Here is a 15,012-nt window from a genome sequence, read left to right on the forward strand (position 1 = left end):
GACACCACACCCTACCAATACCACTAACATTCTGAATTATTATGCAGCTTACAGACTTGAGAAGCTAAATGAGAACATTTGGAGTATAAATAGCCATCATCCAAAACAACTATATGAAACTACTTTCATCAGGAATTTGCCCTCTTTGGTTCAGGTTCAGGACGCAAGTTGTTTAATTTTTCTATACTGGAGTGCTAATAGTACAAATTTAGGACCATATGTAGAATACTAAATACTTATTTTTTTAAACGAACCAGGTAAGAGAGCTAACGATTATATTAAAAAGAAGATAAAGCTCAGATTGGGCAAAAACAACAAAAAGAAAAAACAACAACAATCACTAGCAGGTTGGATTGGGTCATCAAGATGTACTGCACCACGCAATAGCACTCAACTCAATTAAACAACACATCGATCGGTTGTATTGGGACATCAACACGCGCCGAACTCAACACATCTCTAGTGGATTTGACTCCACCTGACAACAGCAGCAGAACCGGAGGTTACCACGGCACCCACCAACATTCACGCTCATGTAGTCACCAAAACCTCCAAGCATGATCCTGCGTCAACAAGGAACCTGATAGAAGCAGACTGCACCACACCGAGAAGGTCACTGCTGTACGGGACCCTCAACCAAAGTGCCGTTGCAAACACCACACTCCACCTGACAGAGTGATACCACCAAATCCGGACTTCTCATAGGCTGCCTCGCAGTCGCCACCACGATAGCACAACACGTGGGGGCCTCGCCACTTCCGCCATCGACTCCACCTCGCTCTCATCGTCTCAAAGAAACACCGCGCATGGGGGCCTCACCGCGCCTACCATGGTACACCATGTCATGGATCCGTTTATTTTGTCGTCATCAGGGTGGTGAGCAATGTTGCCCCACTTCACCATATCTCCATCAATCAGCTGAGCCGCCGCCGCAGGTCGGCCTCGCCTCGTTGCTTCACCCACGCACATAGCCTCCGCCGCCTCGTCAACGAGCCAAAGAAGTTGCTTGTGCCGTCTTCCGACGATGTACCACACCGGATGGCCCAGCCAAGCTGAGAAACCCGCCGCGGTCTGCTGCAAGCCTAGTCGTCCCACGATGCCATTGCTGCAAGCGCCATCCTCCGACACAGTCCCACGCCGCACTGACTGTTGCCAATGCCAGTCGTCACAGTCTGCTGCAAGCAGCCAAATCCAACAACCATGCGACAACCCCTGGCTGCCACCATAACTGCGATCACCTCCACGTGGGCTCTGCAATACCCATCCACGTGGTGGGATTGCTGCCACCGGCTGCTACCGCCATGACCAATGTACCAGCAATGCCTCAAGCCGAGTTGGGTCTCTAGAGACAATGCCTCCAAGGAGGGCACGATGCCAATGGCGTCGTCGTCGCTCATTCAGGATCTGGACAGGGTTTTCATCCAGAGAAATCCCATGCAACAGGGTTGTAGTTCCAACATGACACCCCCGATGGGGAAACGATGCCCTAGGGTGCTGCCGTCATCTCCACTAGCACGAAGGCTGGCGAGGGCTTTTGTTCGGAGCATCCCAACCCCTCATTGCATGGTCACGGCTCGGCATTCCCGGACCACAGCCATGGCAGCCTAGCTGGGGCGGCGCCGCCACCGCGCCTCCATGCACCATGCCACTGTACCTCCATCTCCGTTGCGATCGCCGCCCAGAGGCGCTACCACTCGATCTCTGCTCCTCGCACGTGGCCACCACCCCAGCGTCGTCGTGCATCTCCCCGGGGCGTCGCAACACCGTGCCCCCAAGCCTCCTCCATGCCGCAAGCCCGCCATCCAACCACCGCTCCCCACGTGGAGCGCCTTCGCATGCAGCCTCCACCGCTCGCTGCCCACGCGCAGCGCCTTTGCGTGCTGCCACCAGCCCACCACTACGTCTGCGAGCCGCCGCGCCCTAGATCTAGCACAAGCCTTCTTCCACCGTCGCCACCTACTTCCATCGCCAGCTGCTACGGTTGCACATCACCGCCTCCATGCCGTTGTCAGCCCTAGCCGGCTAACTCAGATGCAGCGCATCGCGCCTGGCGGCCGCCGGCACGCAGCCACCACACCCCGCGTGGGCTGCCGTCTTGCTCCTCGTGTCCGTCCCGCAGCCATCACCTCGCTCGCCCAGACGTCGACACCGTCCCCACACATGAGGCCCGGCCACCCCAGCAGCGGCCCTCGCTACGTCGGGCGGGAGGCGCCAACCTGCGTGGGGGAGGCCACCGCCACCGTGCCGACAGCGGATCCAGCACCGTGGGCCCCGGATCCAGCCTCGTCGACCCCGCCGCGTGCCGCCTCACGGTTGCTCCCTCCGGCAGCCATGGTGGTCGCGCCCGCCAAGGGACGAAGGAGGAGACAAAGGGCGCCTCACCGCCACCATCCTCGCAAGCCATGCAGGCTTCCGTCGGCTAGCTCGGGCGGTGGCATGGCCGTGGGGAGGTGGAGGAAGGGGCGGCGGTGCGGCGGTTGCATCCAGCCGTGTCGCTCACGCGGGAGCAACGCGGGGCCCCTCACTACCGTGTTACAAATAAATATTTATATCTTAGTTAAACATATTGTGTTCCATTGCTCAGTAATAAGGTCATGTGCCAAATTTGTATTTTTGTAACCATTTTAGTTGTGCAAAATGCCCAGGTATGATGAAGTTTGCATTCATGGAACTGAACAATTGTTTTTCTTGTCATTGACTAAACTTAACACGGTAAAATGTGATTGCAGAACAAAAAGAAACATCCATTTTTCCTACTAAATTGCAAAACGAAATCTCAGCATCCTGTTATGCATATCATCAATCTTTTGGCTTCTGGAACATGGAAGCAAACACACACATACACGAACTGGGTTAGCAAATGCCAGCCTCCAAAACTTTGGTGAACTCTGCCATATCTATTCTCCTGTCCTTATTCGTGTCATATTTGGCAATCATCTGCTCACACTCATCCACCCCAACACCTTCCCCTAGTCCTAGACTCTGGAGCACTCGCTCCAAATCCGACGCGTCAAAATACCCATCATGGTTGTGATCAAACACCAAGAACGCCTGCCATACCTCCTGCAAGCTGGGTTCATCCTCATCGAAAATCCTAGCAATAGAGTCATTGCCAATGGACTTGCAGACCATGCTGTTTTCTTGACCAAAATCCTGGCCTATGTTTCTCATCACGACGTTTATATCATCATGTGTCAACTCCATATCATTGTCCTGATTCTTATTCCTTGTCTTGGTTACTTCTTTTTCAGTGAGAATTGATTCCTGTACCGCCTTTTCAGCAGGACTATGGTTGCAGTTGCAGGATTGGCATGAGCTGGGGAGGAACATATTGAACATTGAGATGCACCAGGCGAGGAACTCGAGGAAGAGGATGATACCACATGGTTCTTGCAGAACGGTTTCCAAATAATGGCCTGTTGTAGTGGCTACTGACTTCTCCATTGGTGTCGCCTCGTAAGCTTCTGAGCTCTGAAAGTTCTTGTTGTTTTGGTGAGACTAAGCTGCTGTCAGAGAAAAAAATGGAAGTTAGCAAATGCAATGGGAGAAGGGAGATGTAGCAACGGAGGTTATATAGGAAACTAAAGGTCTTGATGAGCTGTTGTTGGTTGTTGTTTCAGCAGAATTAATCTGAAACATCGAAGCAGATGACAAGATGTTTCCTCTCTGAAATTACGTGTGGAACGATAGCAGACAGCAAGATGGTCTTGACCGACAGATTCAGAGTCTATGGTCTTGGTTGATTTCAGAAAAAAAAATATTTGGTCTTGGTGCTTGTACTTTCTCGTAACCTTCTTCAAACTGACAGTTGAAGCTTCCTGGAAAGTGAGGAGTGTAGAACTTTATTCTCTCTTTCTCGCACAGAGCCTAGTCTGTGCATAATATTTTTTTTCTTCTGAGATTCTTTTCATCTAAGCACTGATGTTATGCTATGCTAGTTTGAAGACAATGTTAGATGTGACGTGGCCCCGGAGTTGTGTTGATGTTGGGAAACAGAGTAACACATCTTCAGCTCATGGACTGGTTCTCTTGGATTGGGAGGGACCGTGTAGTGATTTAGAAAAAAGATGCAAACTTAAATTTGGTCGGCTGCAAGTTTGTTTTTCTTTCTTTTTAGATACAAATATGTTTTTCCATAGAGAAAAAGAGTGGGAAACTGGGAACCATTAAAAATGTGGGGGCACATGTGAGGATTTCCCCTCCATCTTCTTTCTTCTCTATTTCTTCTTCTCTCTCATGTCTCTTCCTTGTAGTTTTCAAAAAAAAGTCTCTCCCTTGTCTTTGTAATGTATCCAGTTAAAATAGTTGAGGGAGCATTCATTTCTTGAATTTCCTTTTCTCTTTTATCAAGTTAGAATACTTAAAGACACAGAATAATAAATCAGACTCAAGTAAGAGTTGAAGAGGATGTGAAAGGGTATCTAGCCTAGTGGTTAGAACACCTGAGTAGCATCCAGCAGGCTCAGGTTTGACTCTCTGTGGAAGCAAATTAAATAGGTTTAGAATAAAAAAAATTATAAAAAAATAGGTTGAGGTTTCCTTTGCCACCTCTGGGCTGGAATGGTCTTTTCTCTCCCTTTTGTTTTCTCATGAGAAGACAGATTGGTACCTCTGGGCTAGAATGGCCTTTTCTCTCCCTTTTGTTTTCTCATGAGAAGACATTGGCACCTCTGGGCTGGATTGGGCTGGAATGGCCTTCTCTTTCTGTATTTCCTCAGATATAATTGCAAATCCGTGTATGAACACGTGAACAGTCTTAGACATTTTTTTCGGTAGAATCATTGCAGTGGCTGTCTAGAAAACAAATAAAACCAGAAGGTCTGTTCGTGTTTGAATTACGAAGAAGTACAATGACTGGGACGAAATTGTCCAGAAGTTGCAGGAAAGCCAGTATTTCTTTGGTAAGACCAAGACTCAAGACCTGGGAGGCTGAGATAAACATTTCGTCCTTAAACTATAGCAACTTCTTCACGCTGTCGTCTTTTCTAATACGTGCTTGTTCAGTTGTTCTTCCCTGCAAGGTCAATCAGGATCAACTGCTTCAATTTCTTGATCAACTTGACTCTGTAAGTTTGGAGGCTTCTGCTATTGGATAGACTGTAAGAGTTGAACGTGCGGTCGTCTTCTCATTCATTTCTCTTTCACTTCACATGAAAACGTGTCTTCTACGTTCAAGTCCGTCATCTGCTTTCCAGAGAAATGACAAGTCCATTGCATGGACACTGTCTCAAGTCTGAACGAAGTATAAAATACAATCAATTGCTGCTTTTGGGTGTCCTAAACAAGATGCTAATGCACGTGACTCATCAAAATCGTGAAATTCAATGGTAACATCTACCCACTGTCATATATCAATTGGCACTTTATTTCAACCCTTCCACTACTTCGACCAAAGTTTCTACCTACTTCATGTTCCTGAAGTTTCACTGAAGACAAACTTTGACGTCAGAACTCAAGAATACCTTTTTTCATAGCTGTCAAGCTCCAATTGAGGCGAGCTAACTCGATGATGAGTTTGTTAAGTACTGTTTTTACTTGATCAGATAGGGTAAATTAGGTTTAGTGGAGGCTCACAAACTATCTATTTGAGTGCTGAATCCACGATGTGATTAAACTAAGCAAATGGACCTTCCTTAGTTTAGTACAAGTCTGCGGCCCACACTGCCTGCATCAGGATGTGAAAAGCCGCCGGTACCGGATTGGTGGGAAGCTGAGCTGAGGCACAGTCCTCAAGCAGCAGCAGAAATTGCCAGCATCATCTGCGCCATGTCAGCATCCAATATGCAAGCAATAGCATGCATGGTAGTACCCCGATAAGATCCCCTCTTGATCACAGTTTTCCCGTGTAAAACTCTTTTAAATTCACTCCCAATCTTGCCATTTCTTGCCAATCATGTGCGCCTTCCATGTCCTCTTTTTGCCATCCTTTTTCTATTGAAAGAGATTTTGCCATCTTTTACATGACATGAATCTTCTCGCACCGCCTTTTCGCATGCCGATCGAGGAAATTCGGTTTGCTCGCGTTTCGATCGGAGCCCCTGCCGATGCAAATGCGCAAGAACCAACGCATGTGGATCGATTGGTCATCACTTAAGTAATTGAGGAGCTTTAGCAGGCCTATTGCCGGAAACGCTCACCAACTTTTTCTAGGTATAGTCATAGAAAAAGCTCATCCAGCGTGCTAATGAGGCACTTTGCTCTCCGAAAAGCCGCCTATATAGAGAAGATGGGCTACAGCTACACACCATCATGGATGCCGCTTCAGAATCCTCTATCATCTTCTTCCACACTGGAATCGCTATAAAATAGGTGAGGATCCAGAGCTCCATGTGAGCTCCATGGATGTAGAAGAACAGTGAGTAAAGAGCACAAGAATTGTTTCAAGAAAGCCTGGAGAAGAGAGAGATGGCGATGCGCCTGGCCGTGGTCGCCCTCGCCTTGTGCTGCTGCCTCATCCACGCATCAAGCGCTGCTGCTGATACTTCGTTTTCTCCAGGTAACCTTCTGGATCTTTCGATCCGTTCTCCATTATCAAAAAATTTCAAAAACGAAAACTGCTGTCCTCTTTTGTGCCTCAGTTCTGAAGATTTTTGTTTCTCATGCACCTTGGCACAGGATTGAAGGTCAAGCAGGATACCAGAGCAGCTCCGCCTTCGTGCGGCGCAGACGATCAGGTGACTTGATTTGATTTGATCTATATACCAGCCTTCTCAACTTAGATCAATAACAAATTTTTAGGATCTGTGATGGTAATTTGGTGAATTGTTATGTGCTCCGGCCCTGTCAGTAGTTTCAGTAGTGCTTCGTTTGCCAGGTGCAACTCTGACATGATTCTTTGGTCCTTCAGGCCGTCCTGGCGGTAGAGGCGTCGGCAGCCGGCGACGGCGGCGCCGGCGGGAGGATGGATCTGGAGCTGGAGGACTACCCGGGCTCCGGCGCCAACGCCCGGCACTCGCCGTGGGGCCAGGAGCGGAGGAACTGATGAGCTCTCCTCCTGCATTCGCGTGCAGAGAGGAATGGAGCAGAGGCCAGAGAGCGCACCTTCTTCAGACTTGAGAGTTTTGGAGTTTATACTACTGTAATACACGACTACCGTATCTGTACCGTAACCCCTTCACACGTTAGTCCGTATATGTACACGCTGTCAGTTATACATACATAAGGGTTTGGAATGAGTGTGACAAACCAACGAGGGAGGCCAACCAGAAGTCGTTATTTCATATAGAATTTATTTCTTTTTGATACAAGGATTTACGGTTCTCCTATATATTTGGAGTATATTTTTGGAGCGGAGGTCGATCGTACGAAAATTATTTTTTGGGTGGTTATACGACTAAGGTGTGTGACCGCCCAGGCGTGTGGAATTTCTGGATCGCACCTTCAGTTCTAAGGAAAATGTGACGACGTGGCATGTGTGAACGCTTTTCTGCATTCCCCTTCAGTAGTACAGTAAATTTGCCAAATTATTCTGAACAATTTAATAAATAAAAGGCACATGAGACATAACACAAGAGAATGCAAAATGCCTTAGACCCGAGCATTTCTCGGCCCAGGTCCAAGAAAAGGTAGGGTTCTTTTTTACTATAAGCATTTCGGACCACTCGTTACATCTACACTAAGAAAAATGGAAAATATATATGGGAGGCTGGTTTTTTAGACATATAAGATTTGACCAAGCTTGTAAAATAACTCAATTGAGATGGCTTTCCACAGGGCTAGGGTCAGGGCAAGGGGCTATACCTGAGCATTTTTGCTTGGGTTCGAGCCCGCTGGAATTTGATCCACTCACGATGATTACGGGACTTGGCGTGGCCAGCGAAAATCAAGTTCAAAAAAATTTGAGCCGACCTGAGCCTATCCAGACAATTTATTTGATTTATTTTTCAACTAAAAAATAACGAAAAGTCTAGACCCGATCCAAAAAATCAACCCGACACCACAAATTTTCGACCTAAAATGAACCGGTTCAGCCCAATCCTGAAAAATGCTCAAGTCTACACGGGGCCATGTGTGTGCCGTCTACCTAGCCAAAGAGCTTACATATAACAGGAAAAAGGTAAAGCCAGTGCTGGCCATAAAAAGAAAGAAAGCATAACTTTAAAATTAGGAGCCTACGTCTTCTAAAAAAACATCTTGATTAATTTATTATCGTTTCTATTATTGAGCTAGGTAGGCATATAGATATTTATCATTATTGACTTTTGGACATAATGTTTGATCATTCGTCTTATTTAAAAAGAATATGTGTAAATATCAATTTTTTTTGTTGTGGCTTGTTTTTATCATCAAAGATAACTTAAGTATGACTTAGAGTTTTGCATTCTAAAACTTTTTACTGGACTGAACAACAACGAACATTTTAAGAACCGAAAGAGTACATATTTTGTGCGACAAAATCATAAAACTCACTTAACCAACGTTGCCCAATATTTGTGAGCCTTCGGGTGGATTAAAAGAATGCAGTGTGTTAAGCTTTTCTGCGTCAATTCTACTGACATCGACAGCTTGTTAGAGCGGTTGAGCATACCTGTATGTCTTGATATTACCTGTCAAACAATATTAAATAATGTCAGTTTGGTACGCTTCTAATTGGTCATTCTAGGCTAATTTTTGTCACATGCGAACCACACGGAAAAGTCTTGGTTTGATCGATTCTACGCGGTGGAGGATGTACGTGCGTGTTAACGATGTGGATGTCCGTCATGTGGTTAGCTGGTGTATCTTTGCGTGCAAGAGTTGGTTAAGAAAAATGCTCAACACAATATTCTTGGCCATGTGCAGCTAGCACTAGCGAAAAAACGAAAATAAAAAAAAATGGCGTGACACGACGTGCCCGCCCACGCCCCACGGGACAGGACGCCCGGCGGCCCTTGTTCAGCCATAAACCCAACCACAAAGAAATTGAAATTTTTTGTCTCTCACATCAAATCAGCCGTTTCAGCTTTTCAGCCGGTTTATAAGCTGAAGCGAACAGGCTTGTATAACCGCATATACATATCCACGTTTGGCTTTATGCTTTTATACAAGGTATTCAAGGTGTATGAGAAACTTTGTTTTATATATTTTCGCGTACCGCCAACATTGTATTCTCTCTTCTGTTCACAATACTTTATTTAGAGTTGGCCAATGATGAAGCATATCTAGGAAAAGATCCATTTTATTAACTTAGACAATTCGCTTTGTCCATTTAACTTTTGAACAAAATTTAATTGATCTTCAAACTATTTTAATTGGTTTAATCTAACTCACAATAAGATTTTTTTATTTTTTCCTTCACATGTAAGTTGATTTTTTTAAAATAAAAATTTTGTGAGTTCATAGAGAACATGATGCCAATATTGAAAAAAGGTACATTAGAAAGTTTTTGTTATTATATCCATAGATTAGTAATATTTAATACAGAACCAAATCCTAGAAATACAAAATTGCATAAAAGTATCATGAAAAGCTCTTTATGTATTCTTTTACATAAAGCCTTATTTAGCGATTTTATCCTTTTGCGGTATTTTTCATGATTATTTTCATATGTTAGCACATTTGTCATGAAATTGATTCTATAGCTGCAGGAAAGGTGTTTCATAAGAAACTTTAGTATATTTTTTTTCCAATATAAGGTCATGGTTGGTGTAGAAAAAATGTAGAAAAATTAAGCTCTCAACCACCGTAATATTTGGCAACGGAAAATTTGGAATAAATGAGTGGGAATATACGGTCTTGGTCCGACCAAACACACTATTAGAACGGGCGTGGTCAGCGAAAATCAAGGAAAAAACAGGCTAGCCCAAACCTGCTAAACAATTAATTTCAACCTGCTAAACAATTAATTTCATTTAATTTTTGAGGCAAAATTAATTTTATTTATTTTTCTACTTAAAAAGAATGGACGGCCCGAGTCGACTCGAGTCTAATAAAAAACTCAGCCCAACGATGCTTATTGGAGTTTCTTCCGGTTCCCAACCCGCGAAATGATTTTTTTCATTAGCGTGTGCGGGTGCGTGTGCGCTGACAGCAGCAACCAGCGAGTACGGCCCCCGTTGCCCCGTTCCCAACGGCACGAACACGTCGCGAGGCCGAAAGTAACGGAGCGACCCTCCGTCAACTAACGGCAGGTACGTCGCGAGGCGGTCGAGGCCGAGCCGAGCCGGCCGTTACGCCGCCAGACGACGGCGGCGGCGGGGCCCCACTGGCCGCGCAGGCGCGCCGCGTTTGACCGTTGCGAGCGCAGACGCTTTCTCCGCAGGCGGACTAAAAAAAAAACAAAGAAATCGCGTGGTATTTAGACCAAACCCAAAGGCGAAGGGAAATTGTTGGACGAGAAAAAAAAAACTCGGAATTTTCAGTCTTCTCCACAGCCGTGCGAACGACCCCGACCGGAAGGAGGAGGAGCGGAGAGGGAGGAGGAACCGAGGAACCCGTCGCCACCGCCGCCGCCGCCGCCCTCCAACGCCGCTGGTGAGGTACGTCCCCGACCCCCTCCCCATTCCCCGGCGCTAGATCCGCCGCCGCGGCGTGGGGCCGTGGTTCCCCCGCGCTCGATCGAGGCGGCCGGCCGCCAGCGGGCCCGCTAGGGGTTGGGTCCCTTCGTGGGCTCCGCCGGCGCCGCAGCTCGGGGTGCGGCGGCCTGGTTCGGCGGCAGGCCAGCCTCGTAGATTTCGCCTGGGTCTAATTCCCCTTTCGGTTTCCCTTCGTGTTGGGGGGACTCCGCAGAAGTTCGAGGGCGGCGGCGGTACCTAGGTTTGTGAGGGGTCGGCTCAAGGCTCCAGACCAGTAGTCCGATTTTCAGTAAACGGGGAGGGAGGGACGCTGCTGCGGCTGCTGCTACCGTGCTTCTCCTAAACGGAGGCGCTCCATTTTTAGACATCGGTGGTTACTGGTTACCAGCGTTGTGCTCCATTCTTTCTGTCTTAAGTTCTTACCCATTACATGTCCATGCTACTCCTAATTGTACCATCTTATTAATTGTTGACTGAGAGAAATATCTGATTGTTCTTACCCCGCCACGCCTATTCCTTGCAGGAGATCGATTTCTGATAGGGAGAGCGATTGCGAGGGTTGCGGGGGAGGAGGGATTTGGGATGGCCGGCCATGACCACGTGGTGGTTGATGTGGAGGGCTTAGCGAAGTCCAAGGACGACGGGGTTGCCGAGCCGTCTGAGGGTGTGAGCGCCTCCGCGGCTGCTGCGTCTCCGTCCGCGGTCGTTGACTTGGTCGACGACGAGGAGGGAGGCGGTGGGGAGGAGGAGCCGCTCATCCAGGCGGCTGAGTGCCGGATATGCCAGGAGGAGGACAGCGTCAAGAATCTCGAGAAGCCGTGCGCTTGCAGCGGCAGCCTCAAGGTCTGGATCCCCTCTCCTGCTCCGGTTCCCATATATTGTGTGCCATTCATAACGTAACACCTGTCCCCAACAGTTACTGTGAAATGTCCCTGCAATATTGTCTGTTTATATTCTTTATGTTGTAGTTGTTGGCGTTCCAGAGCATTCATTCACTTTGGCATTTGAGCTATGTAGTAGAGTTTCATTGCATTATTACCACACTGCTAACAGAGCTAATGAAATAAACCAGTTATTCACCTACTGTGCTTCCATGTGATGCAATTTTGTATATTAAAGCACTTGGCATTTGTATCCCTATCATTTGAGTCCAGTCTATAGCAATAGCTGGCTGAATTTTATGTTCTATCAAGTTTAGTTGATCCATATCTTCTGAATCACAATTAATGTAAATTCACGGTCTGTTTATATTCTTTATGTTGTAGTTGTTGGCATTTAATAGTTCCAGAACATTCATTCACTTTGGCATTCGAACTATGCAGTTGAGTTCCATTGTATTTCTATCACAATGCTAACAGAGCTAATGAGATAAACCAGTTATTCACCTACTGTGCATCCATTTGATGCGATTTTGTATGTTAAAGCACTTGACATTTGTAACACTATCATTCCAGTTCAGTCTATAGCAATAGCTGGCTGAATTTTACATTCTATCAAGTTTAGTTGGTCCATATCTTCTGAATCAAAATTAATGTGAACTCATGTTCTTGACTGTTCTTTGGATACAGCATAGTAATGATGACTTCTGAACCAACTATCCTTTACTGCTATCTTTCAATTAAGTCACTTTACTCCTTGGTACATCAATGGCGTAATCATGAATATTCTCAAATTGCACTTGTATAAAAGATATGTATTTAACTTCTTCTGATGATATAGAAGTCATTATTCTTTGTATTCATGTTGAACGAAATGGTGTTTATAGTTTCACTTTCCATGTGCAGTATGCTCATAGAGCTTGTGTTCAGCGCTGGTGCAATGAGAAAGGAGACACTACATGTGAAATTTGCCATCAGGTCGGTTAAGTTTTCAAAACTTCATACCACTAATACATGTTTCATTCTTGTTCTAGTTTTCTTTTGTGCTTGTTGCAAAATTGGTATAGTACATATGTTGATATTTGTATCTCTGAAACCTCGTTGCACATGCTTCTTTGTACTCAAGATCTATTTTGTTGAAACAGTGCAACTTCTGTGGTTGCACTTGGCTTTCTTGTCTTCACAATAACCTCACAAGCATCATGCACCACCAAACCAGAACTAAGATGGTAGATCCATGAGCATGTGCTGTCACACCATGTGCAGTCGCTCAGCTACCAACTTGGGGTTGTACTAGAAGGGTTGGTACTATGTGTGGTTGTTGCTGGGATCAGACTTTAGTGTTTTTAGACTAATGATCTAATTTGGATGATATTGTAACAAACTGAGCAAACATATGCAAATGCTTGTGTGTGTGTTTTAAATGGGCATTTTCCAGTTCACCAATTTTGATATGGTTGGATTTGTATGTTTTTAATCATGGATTTCCTCCATTATTGATTCTATCAAAAGTTCTGAGTCTTGAATAATAAAAGTATTAAAGAACTTTTTAAAAGAAAACTACTGTTATGGAAGATTCTAAATTCTCCAGTATGCTAGTTTTGTAGAACAGTCTTCGGGCTTCCCTCTGTACATCTGTAGAGTTTTCTTTCTTTGTATACTGATTCCTTCCAGGCTTGATGATAATCTGTAGGAATACAAGCCTGGTTACACCGCACCACCTCGTGTTGAACCAGATGAGACAACCATAGACATTGGGTAAGTTATTTCTTGGTATCTTTTTCAGTAACTGTTGCAACAGCCATTTTGTTCCATTTTAGTTGAGTGCTTAAAAGCTAGAACATACCTAAGCCAATACTTATCATTTTGCAGTGAAGATTTGATTATGGATTTGCGTGACCCAAGAATTCTCGCTGTAGCAGCTGCTCAGCGTCGTCTTCTTGAGGCAGAGTATGATGGTTATGCTACTACAGATGCTGGTGGTGCTGCATTCTGCCGTTCTGCTGCACTTATTGTAAGTACTTTTCAGCCATTCCTTATTGCCATTTGTAACTTAGTTAACCTAACCAATGTATAAATATTGTGTAATAGCTATTTAGGGCAGTTCTGTTTTGGATCAAAGAACAATGTTTTTATGTATCTTACAGTTACCTTATAACTTGTTTATGGATGGAATTACAATGATTTTAGTTGCTTAATTGCTTAACAAGTAGGGAAACTGTTGTTGCTTTTTATAGCGAATCCACCTTGGCTCCAAGCCTGTTCACCTTTGCTTTTCTCCCAGTCTTTACCGAATGGCCCGTGTCAGATTTCTAGTATTATCATATCTAGGTAAGAGTACCTGAAGATCCTTGCTTCTTTTGCAGTTAATGGCACTGTTGCTGCTGAGGCATACATTGTCCATCTCAGACAACGAAGGGAACGATGATGATGCTTCAACCATATTCTCAGTGAGTGTAGTGGCCATTTTTTTTTCCTTCTGATATTTTGCAGTTCAGTTGGTGCTTTAGACTGACTGTGGACTCGAACCTTTTCAGCTTTTCCTGCTGCGAGCTGCTGGGTTTCTGCTGCCCTGCTATATCATGGCATGGATCTTCAGTGTTTTGCATCGCCGGCGGCAACGACAGGTACCTCAATTTGATCCTATCTTGAAGGAGTCATCTGTTGGTCTCCAACTTTATAATAATCCAGATGCACCTTTTTGTAACCATTCAAAAGAAAATATTCTTGGGCATATAAACATCATTTCACTAGAGTATTAATGCTTAAGTAAATCACTCTATGGTTCCTGGTCATAAACTTATGCCACTGATGCCGCACACTGCTCCATCTAACTTTTAGTCCCCCCCTTCATCTGCAGGAAGAGGCTGCTCTGGCGGCAGCAGAGGTGGCCTTCATCCTACAGTCAGCCCGGGGCCGCGGCCTCCAGTTTGCCATCGCCCCAGACTCCCCAGCCACTCCGCAGCAGCACGAGCACGAGCCAGCACAGCCGCAACAGCAATAGCTAACGACATAGCCCCAGTAGTAGCTCCTCGCGGCTGCTGACCATACTATACAAACCCTGGCTCATTTCGTTGTTTGATGCCCCACTGCTTCACGAGGGTTAGGCTTTTGCTTCCTGTTTGGCCAAGTAGGATGCGATTCAGCGGGAAACTCTCTGTACCTTTATTTCGAGCGAGTGTAATCGAAGCATCGGATTCAATGTAAATTCATTGTTTACATTATGACGCTGCCTTTACTGCCACCCGAATTCGAAATGTTGCTTGTACTGTTATTCGTGAATTTCATTTCATTCCTGCAGGAGGGCGTGTATGGTGTGATAGGACAGAGCTTGTTGAATCCGGTTTTCATTGTGGGAACTAAATGGGTCAGGCGAAAATTTGATGTTTGTTGGAAAGCTCGGCCGGCAGCCCAAGCTAGGCCCATGACTCCCATCTCTGTCCTCTCTTCTGGGCCATGCATGTAAGGTGGATTTTCTTTTGGATAACGAATGCCCAAAAAAAGGAGACTTATTTGATAGAATTGTTTTCGATTGGGGGGAAAAAAAGAAAAGGAGAGGTTGCCCGCCCATAAAAGGAAAAGAGAAGGCGAGAATGATTTCGGCCATTTTGGCAGTTGTAGGAGAGGGAGAATCTAAAAGC

The 15,012-nt window shown here is 45.6% G+C and overlaps 3 protein-coding genes across 5 annotated transcripts; 2 read left to right on the plus strand and 1 right to left on the minus strand.

Moving 5' to 3' along the window:
- Positions 1-2,853: 2,853 nt before the first annotated feature.
- On the minus strand, positions 2,854-3,444 carry LOC101767964 (probable calcium-binding protein CML45). Its single transcript, XM_004980636.3, has one exon. The coding sequence runs from the start codon at positions 3,442-3,444 to the stop codon at positions 2,854-2,856; it is 591 nt and encodes a 196-aa protein (XP_004980693.1).
- A 2,787-nt stretch (positions 3,445-6,231) lies between these two features.
- On the plus strand, positions 6,232-7,293 carry LOC101785742. The gene is made up of 3 exons (XM_004979559.2): positions 6,232-6,496; positions 6,616-6,674; positions 6,848-7,293. Exons 1-3 carry the CDS (start codon positions 6,406-6,408, stop codon positions 6,980-6,982), a joined length of 285 nt encoding a protein of 94 aa, XP_004979616.1. The 5' UTR covers positions 6,232-6,405; the 3' UTR covers positions 6,983-7,293.
- Positions 7,294-10,294: 3,001 nt separating this feature from the next.
- Positions 10,295-14,671, plus strand: LOC101786150. 3 transcript variants are annotated; one of them, XM_004979560.3, is made up of 9 exons: positions 10,295-10,457; positions 10,708-10,863; positions 11,017-11,336; positions 12,278-12,349; positions 13,065-13,129; positions 13,244-13,385; positions 13,738-13,821; positions 13,909-13,998; positions 14,232-14,671. In XM_004979560.3, the coding sequence occupies exons 3-9, from the start codon at positions 11,076-11,078 to the stop codon at positions 14,373-14,375; spliced, it is 858 nt and encodes a 285-aa protein (XP_004979617.1). In that variant the 5' UTR covers positions 10,295-10,457; positions 10,708-10,863; positions 11,017-11,075; the 3' UTR covers positions 14,376-14,671. The 3 variants fall into 3 exon arrangements, with proteins under 3 accessions (XP_004979617.1, XP_004979618.1, XP_004979619.1); XM_004979561.3 differs by lacking the exon at positions 10,708-10,863; XM_004979562.3 differs by lacking the exon at positions 10,708-10,863 and having other exon boundaries at positions 10,295-10,452.
- The last annotated feature ends 341 nt before the right edge of the window (positions 14,672-15,012 follow it).

This window comes from Setaria italica, chromosome VIII (genome assembly GCF_000263155.2).
Source record: "Setaria italica strain Yugu1 chromosome VIII, Setaria_italica_v2.0, whole genome shotgun sequence".
Taxonomy (NCBI): domain Eukaryota; kingdom Viridiplantae; phylum Streptophyta; class Magnoliopsida; order Poales; family Poaceae; genus Setaria; species Setaria italica.

Coding starts and splice junctions, on each gene's coding strand:
- LOC101767964 (XM_004980636.3), bottom strand. CDS start 3,444: ATGGAGAAGTCAGTAGCCACTACAACAGGCCATTATTTGGAAACCGTT.
- LOC101785742 (XM_004979559.2), top strand. CDS start 6,406: ATGGCGATGCGCCTGGCCGTGGTCGCCCTCGCCTTGTGCTGCTGCCTC. Junction 6,497..6,615: donor TGATACTTCGTTTTCTCCAG/GTAACCTTCTGG, acceptor ACCTTGGCACAG/GATTGAAGGTCAAGCAGGAT. Junction 6,675..6,847: donor CGTGCGGCGCAGACGATCAG/GTGACTTGATTT, acceptor TTGGTCCTTCAG/GCCGTCCTGGCGGTAGAGGC.
- LOC101786150 (XM_004979560.3), top strand. CDS start 11,076: ATGGCCGGCCATGACCACGTGGTGGTTGATGTGGAGGGCTTAGCGAAG. Junction 11,337..12,277: donor CTTGCAGCGGCAGCCTCAAG/GTCTGGATCCCC, acceptor TTCCATGTGCAG/TATGCTCATAGAGCTTGTGT. Junction 13,999..14,231: donor ATCGCCGGCGGCAACGACAG/GTACCTCAATTT, acceptor CTTCATCTGCAG/GAAGAGGCTGCTCTGGCGGC.